Here is an 8009-nt window from a genome sequence, read left to right on the forward strand (position 1 = left end):
TGCTTTTGATCAAAAAGTCCATCCTCAGTTAAAAATTGCTTTATAATGACACATACCCAAATTAAAAATGGTGTCCCTATATAAAGAGTTTGAGCAGATTTTCACTGAAATTTTTAAGTTATGGCCATTTCAAGAAGTAGTGAATTTTTGAAAAAAAGCAAAGCTCATAGTTTTTTTTTTTCAAAGAATGGCCCCAAAATCACTCCCAATTTTTATTACATTTTAAAATACACATTGATGTCCTTATGCTATGTAGCAAGTTTGAGCTGATCTGGCTTAGATTTTTAAAGTTATGGTCATTTTAAGAAAACGTCAAAATTTTGAAAAATACCCAAGGCTATAGCCCATGGTTTTTTCTAAAAAATGGCTCCAAAAACATCCTAATTTTTATCACATTTTTTGATACATATTAATGTCCTTATGCTGTGTAGCAAGTTTGAGCTGATTCCGGCTTAAATTTTTTAAGTTACAGCCATTTTTAAGAAAACACTAAAATTCTGAATATTACCCAAGGCTATAGCCCATGGTTTTTTCCAAAAAATGGCTCCAAAAACATCCTAATTTTTATCACATTTTTTGATATATATTAATGCCCTTATGCTGTATAGCAAGTTTGAGCTGATTCTGGCTTAAATTTTTTAAGTTACAGCCATTTTAAGAAAACACTAAAATTCTAAAAATTACCCAAGGCTATAGCCCATGGTTTTTTCCAAAAAATGGCTCCAAAAACACCCCAAATTTTTATTACATTTTCTGATACATATTGATGTCCTTATGCTGTGTAGAAAATTTGAGCTGATTTCGACTTCAATTTTTAAAGTTATGGCCATTTAAAGAAAACACTAAAATTCTGAAAATTACCCAAGGCTATATATAGCCCATGGTTTTTTTCCAAAAAATAGCTCCAAAAAAACTCCAAATTTTTATTACATTTTCTGATACACATTGATGTCCTTATGCTGTATAGCAAATTTGAGTTGATTCTGGATTAAGTTTTTTGAGTTACAGCCATTTTAGGAAAACACCAAAATTCTGAAAGATACCTAAAACTAAAGTTTGAGCCATTTCCGACAAATATGAGGAATTTTTAAAACTAGCCAATTTTTGAAAAAATAATGCTTAAAAAAATGGCTCCAAAATCACTCCAAATTTATTACAGTTTTGATGTTCTTGACTTGTAATTTTTCATTTGCATTTTTAATTTTAGCAATTCATTTAGCACCCTGAATATAAATTATCATAATTGCATTATTATTATTATTAGGCATCTCGGTCAAGATATACTGCTGCTGGTTTACCAATAGAGAGCATTGAAGTGCTAAATCCATCAATGACTCCTACACCTACAACCAGCCCTACTGATGATGAGGGACTTTCTGCTGGAGAAATAGCAGGAATAGTAATAGGATCAGTGATTGGAGCACTCCTTCTCATAATAATACTTGTCATAATCATCTACTGCATATGGTAAGTGTCATTTCCGTTTATTTTGCATTATTTTCATGATATCATGCATATTTTAGTAAGAGGTTTAGAGGGACTGGTCGTTATGCTTTTGTCGAGAAAGGGATCCCTCCTAAAGTTCAAGATGATGACTTTACTGTTCAAAACGTGTACTACGAACCTAGACCTCCTAGCCCTGATGAAGGTATGAGGTTTGAGAGCATAGAAATGAGAACTTGAGAGTATGGGTATGGAAATTAGAGAATATGAATAAGTGACCTTCAGAGCATATGATGATAAGACATGATGATATAGTATGGACCATTTATTAGGTTCAGTTCACAGTATGAAGTTGAAATTTGCTCAAGAATCTGAGAGCAGTGGAGGAGAAGATGATGATAATGATGCTGAAGGATCTGATGAAGGGCAAAAGGAGAAGAAAAGAGTCAGCCAGGCTGCTGGTGGCTTGGAGAAGGAAATGCTTGAGATGTCCGAAGAGACCCATCTCTGATGACAGTTTTATTTAATTAATAGATTAATAATCGTAAATATTTTGCCATGCATGCATGTACTAGTCTGTGTCTACTGTCAGAGATTTAGTTTAATTTAATACTATATCATTTTCATTTTTATTTTTAAGAACCGCCGATCAAAATTAATCTTAGTCCAAAGGCTATTATATAAAGCAAAGAGCATGACTATGGGAGGAATTTTATTCGCGATTCCTGATGTTCAATAGTTACATGCTCTTGTGCTGTGTAGAAATTTTGAGCTAAAAATAGACTGATTTTTAAAGTTGCTCAAAATCTAGTTAAAGTCCTTGTACATAGCGGTACCAAGAGTACATAATACCTCAATGATGGTACATACAGTGTAACCACTGTGAGGACACCTTTATATTGAGGACATTTCATAAATACCCCAATTTGTATAAACTTATACAAAAGTGCCCCCGAAATGAGGACACCTCGGTATTAAGGACAGGTAGTGTGGGCCCAACGGTGTCCTTAATAAAGAGGCTACACTGTACATGTATTAAGGACAGGTAGTGTGGGCCCAATGGTGTCCTTAATAAAGAGGCTACACTGTACATGTATTAAGGACAGGTAGTGTGGGCGTCCTTATAAAGATGCTAGTGTGCAGTGTACATCAATCCTCATTGTTGAATGACGTTCATTAGTATACTTAAACTTAAATATGGCGCATCAATTTAAAGCTCCAATCATCAATCATCATTCAATACCAGTTACAAAATATAAACTGGTATGATCTACTGCGTCATATAATAACTGGAACAATAACAATAACAAAATATGTCAATATAATCACAATAGTATATACACATACACATAGCTGTAAAATTATCACCAATCAGTCAATGAATCACAAGTAAAATGAATAAATGTACACAGGAAATTCCAAAAACAAAACAGCACATACACCTTTATAATAAGGACACTTTTATACTTAGTTATTACAAACCTATACAAAGTTCCTATACCTCTATATTAAGGACAGGTAGTGTGGGCCCAATGGTGTCCTTAATAAAGAGGCTACACTGTACATGTATTAAGGAGAGGTAGTGTGGGCCCAATGGTGTCCTTAATAAAGAGGCTACACTGTACATGTATTAAGGAGAGGTAGTGTGGGCCCAATGGTGTCCTTAATAAAAAGGCTACATTGCAGGTTCTCTTGAATCAATATAAAAACACTATACAGTATTATACTAACAATGGTTTGTATGGGAGACATGTTACAAATTGTATGCTTTTATGAGAACAATTGAAAACCTTTAATAGATGTAATACACAGCCAGAAGTGTCAACTACAAAACTACATGCATTACTTAGTTCTGTCCTACAAGTATTAGTTAAAGCACAGCTCCCAGTGCTGTATTTCCCATACAGGACAGGGGGAACCGTGCTTTAACTAGTTTATGGTCATAGTGCATGGGTGCATCAAAGGCATCAGCCCCAGGCTAAGTGAAAAATAGCCTAAAGATAACCAAATGAGACCACATTTGGACTATCTGCTTGTGGAATCTTCTACTTCATGCTGCTCTATCTAATAGGGGGGCGGTCACAGTTTATACAACATGAAACCAGAAACTGTGCTGTATCGACTGTATAAGATATACAGCACAGGCGGTGCCTTTGATGCACCCACACACTATATATGCTATACTATAAGTACATGTAAACAAACTTTTAAATATAAACAAGCATAACGGTGTAAAAAATACCTGTAATTCATTTCACGACTTTGCATGTACAGCTGGGTCCTTATTAAAACTTACAGAGGTTCTCTCTACCTTCTAATGCTTCAAGAGAGGTCTTGAGACAGTATCTAACTGGTATTAAAACATAATAATATCAAAGGGCAGTGAGTCTCAACATATTTCAAAGTAAATAAGTAAAGTTTGTTGACATACTCTGTCATGCCAACACAAAGCCCTGCAACTACATGTACACATACATACATCATTACAGAAAAGAACAGCATATTGATGCCCAAAGAATTTCAAATTTGGCTGTATACATGCAGCTGCAGGCAATAATGTGTTTACTTTAATGACTCAAAAAGTCTTGCAATGTACTGAAAGTCAGCATAGTCTCCACTACCAGCTGCTACTGTGGTATCATTGACTTTCAATAGTCTGGATAGATCTTTGTACTGACCTGACCAAAGAGCCACATATGAACATGAAAAAGAGAAAGAAAAAGGGAGTGAGAGAGAGGGATAAAAGGACTTTACTATCTTAGAATACAAATAGGAGGTTATTACTATTTTATAGCCGCATAGTTTATAGGTTATTGTAGAGACAAAAGGAGTTTACTATTGTTGCATATAAAGGTCAATGCAAGTATGACACATAGACAGCAAAAGTTATACTCTCTCCCTCTCTTTCTCTATTACCTAGTGTATCAGCTGCTAACAATACTGCTATCAGAACTAAGAACAGCTGAGTTACAATTGGACACCTAAAAATAAATAAATACATTAATGTACTGTACATAAATCTCGACATAAATACATGTACACGTGTACAGCAAGAGGATCACTAGCCAAATAAAACATGTAAAATCCATCAGTCGCCATTTTTACACGTTTACAGCAAATAAAATGTGATCGCGTATCACGCGATTATTAACAGGGCGTGGTCCTTCACGCAGCATATATAATCATTGATAACTTGCAGAATCACTCTTTCTAACCATAACCCAACTGCGAAAAGCTGCCCAGGGCATTCGCAGGAGGAGAAGAGAACGTGATAAAAATAAGAAGGGCTAATAGTCTTAGAAGGCCAAGGAATTTGTTGTCAAAGAGCCAGCAAATGTGAGTTGCAGCTGCCACAGACAGTGCCATACTGGCACAGACCCTGTGTGTCACTGAAGTTACATGTGATAAATTTATGAGTATTTTGTAATGACCCCTAAACAGGAAAACATTACCTGATTGAGTAGCTTGGTGTATATATACTTGCAGTCAGTACTGTGTCAGACAGCTAATTTAAATTATCGGCAGCCCATGCATGGTATACAGTGTTATGATGACTTAAACCCCTTCCTACTCACCTGGCATTTATACAAGTTTTTGCATGTAGTATGACCTAATGGCAACATGTAACTTTAATCGCTCCAAAGATTACCTTAAATAGTATTATCTATTATGAACCATGGCATATCATTTTACAAAGCATACCAAGCAATGCTTTAATTATGGTAGCCAAGTGAACAAAGAAAGCAATCAATTATAGTACTAAACAACCTGCACTTGAAGGTCATTTGTTTACAATGTGGAAGTCTATATGCCCCTTTGCTTGTATTGTGAAAAAACTTTTAGAACGTGTTACCATAATTCACACGTAGCCTTAATGATGCGTCACTAAAATCATTGTCAATGCATGTGCTCATCATGTTTTCTGACAACACAGCAGTGAAGTGTTTAATTTTTTAAAGTATTACTCAGTGCAACATTGTCTATACCATCTATGGTAGCAATATGTGTAACGTGATCATGGGTCATATCAAGAGTATATAGTTGCGAACTGCATAATTTAGTATAAATATTGATAAAATACAGGTAATGCCGATGATAGATGCATAGAGTAGCCCCTGATTTATGAGTATATGTAACTGTAACACAGTTTTTTGTGTATATGTATGTGAGGATTCACATTAAATTGTTGTCCCTCTCAATGAGATAGGTGTAGTGTTCGTGTGATACCTGCATGTGAGCCACAACAATTTCATTGCATTATTATTTTTGGTTAAGAATAATTATCATTGCAATCCATAGACCACCATTAATACAAGCTATGCATTTAGTCTACACTCTTGTTATAAATAATAATTTTGATGTAATCATTGTCATGTATATATACTTATAGCATAAGGACATCAATATGTATCAAAAAATGTAATAAAAATTGGGGGTAATTTTGGAGGAGTTTTTTTTTTAACCATGGGTTATAGAATTGGAATATTTTAAAAACGGACTCTAATCCACTCTCATGGCTAATTTTCTCTTTGCTTTGTTTATAGATGGATTGGCTTAAGTGTTTAGTTCTGCTTTATACCGTAGCTATAGTGTCAGCTATTATCAGTCATAATAATAATGGTTCAGGCAGTGACAGTAGCAGTGGCTTTGGTAGTGGTAGTGGTGATGATGATGTTATGGATTCAGAAGTACCATCAGAAACAGGAACATCTTCATTTGTAATACCTTCAGTAACAATTGCTACATCAATTACCCTAGCGACAACACCATCAATGTCCATATCTACAAGTATGTCTGCATTAGAATCAATGCCTTCACTAGTAGAGGAACCTAGTGCACCAGTAGATGCCACAGAAACATCTTCATTTGTAATACCTTCAGTAACAATTACTACATCAATCATGCTAATGACAACGTCACCAACATCTGTATCTACAAGTATGTCCACATTAGAATCAACACCTGTAGGGGAGCCTAGTACACCAGTAGATGCCACAGAAACATCTTCATCTGGAGAAGTAACAGAAACTTCTTCATTTGTAATACCTTCAGTAACAATTGCTACATCAATTATGCTAGTGACAATGTCATCAACTTCTGTATCTACAAGTATGTCCGCATTAGAATCAATGCCTTCACTAGTAGGGGAACCTAGTACACCAGTAGATGCCATGGAAGCTTCTTTATTTGTGGAAGTTACAGAAATTTTTTCATTTGTGGAAGTATTAGAAACTTCTTCATTTGTGGAAGTAATGGCAACACCTTCATCAACGGTATCATCTAGTACACCTACAGGAACATCTTCATCTATGGAAGTAACAGGAATGTCATCATCTGTGGAAGTAACAGAAACTTCTTCACCAATAGTAATAGCATCTAGTACACTTATAGATGCTCCTGAAACATCTTCATTGGTGGAAGTAACAGAAGCATCTTCACCAATGGCCACATCTAGTATACCTTTAGATGCTCCTGAAACATCTTCATCTATGGAAGTAACAGGAATGTCATCATCTGTGGCAGTAACAGAAACTTCTTCACCAATGGTAATAGCATCTAGTACACTTATAGATGCTCCTGAAACATCTTCATTGGTAGAAGTAACAGAGGCATCTTCACCAATGGCCGCATCTAGTATACTTTTAGATGCTCCTGAAACATCTTCATTTATGGAAGTAACAGGAATGTCATCACCTGTGGAAGCAACAGAAACTTCTTCACCAATGGTAATAGCATCTAGTACACTTATAGATGCTTTTGAAACATCTTCATTGGTGGAAATACAAGAAACATCTTCACCAATGGCTGTATCTAGTATACTTTTAGATGGTCCTGAAACATCTTCATCTATGGAAGTAACAGGAATGTCGTCATTTGTGGAAGCAACAGAAACTTCTTCCTCAATAGTAGTAGCATCTAGTACACCAGTAGAGATACCAGAAATGTCTTTATCTGTGGAAGTGACAGAATCACAAGACGTGCTTCCTTCATCGACAGATGTTTTAGAAATATTTTCATCTACGGAGGTAGTCACCTCTTCATCTTTAACTGTTGATATCACAGAAATATCTTCATCCACTGAGGCAGTCATATCTTCATCATTAACTGTAGACGTCACAGTGATGTCTTCATCAATGGAGGCAACAGAATCAGAAGAAGTGCTGCCATCATCTGTCCCTGTAGAAGCAACAGAAACTTTTTCCTTAGAAGTAGCATCAAGTATAGATGTTGCTTCAATTTTAGAAGCAACAGAAACTTCTTCACTAGTAGTAATATCAACTACATCTATAGATGCTACTTCATCTGTGGAAGCAACAGAAACTTCTTCATTAGTAGCAGTAGATTTTTCTACTACACTTGTAGATGCTACTTTATCAGTGGTAGCAACAGAGTCAGTAGAAGTGCTTCCATCATCATCAGTAGATATTTTTCCAGAAACATCTATTGAAATGTCTTCATCAATAATTCCAACAGAAACAATACTTTCATCATCAGAAGTATCAGATTTTACATCTTCATCAATGATTGCAACTACTCCAGTAAGCACTACAACAATGGCTCCTCCT

General features: G+C 35.5%; 3 protein-coding genes across 3 annotated transcripts; 1 reads left to right on the forward strand and 2 right to left on the reverse strand.

Annotated features, from left to right (window-relative positions):
* The first annotated feature begins 1245 nt into the window (after positions 1-1245).
* Positions 1246-2098, forward strand: LOC109580447 (uncharacterized). Its single transcript, XM_019993598.1, has 3 exons — positions 1246-1467; positions 1524-1648; positions 1776-2098. Exons 1-3 carry the CDS (start codon positions 1331-1333, stop codon positions 1952-1954), a joined length of 441 nt encoding a protein of 146 aa, XP_019849157.1. The 5' UTR covers positions 1246-1330; the 3' UTR covers positions 1955-2098.
* Positions 2099-3652: 1554 nt separating this feature from the next.
* On the reverse strand, positions 3653-4542 carry LOC109580448 (proteasome subunit beta type-4-like). The gene is made up of 4 exons (XM_019993599.1): positions 4478-4542; positions 4360-4424; positions 4010-4121; positions 3653-3793 (listed from the first exon to the last, which is right to left on the reverse strand). The coding sequence occupies exons 1-4, from the start codon at positions 4540-4542 to the stop codon at positions 3790-3792; spliced, it is 246 nt and encodes an 81-aa protein (XP_019849158.1). The 3' UTR covers positions 3653-3789.
* Positions 4543-6117: 1575 nt separating this feature from the next.
* LOC109580438 (uncharacterized) lies at positions 6118-7962 on the reverse strand. The gene is made up of 3 exons (XM_019993576.1): positions 7955-7962; positions 6197-7847; positions 6118-6153 (listed from the first exon to the last, which is right to left on the reverse strand). The coding sequence occupies exons 1-3, from the start codon at positions 7960-7962 to the stop codon at positions 6118-6120; spliced, it is 1695 nt and encodes a 564-aa protein (XP_019849135.1).
* Positions 7963-8009: the final 47 nt, after the last annotated feature.

This window comes from Amphimedon queenslandica, unplaced genomic scaffold (genome assembly GCF_000090795.2).
Source record: "Amphimedon queenslandica unplaced genomic scaffold, v1.1 AMPQUscaffold_13491, whole genome shotgun sequence".
NCBI classification, from domain to species: domain Eukaryota; kingdom Metazoa; phylum Porifera; class Demospongiae; order Haplosclerida; family Niphatidae; genus Amphimedon; species Amphimedon queenslandica.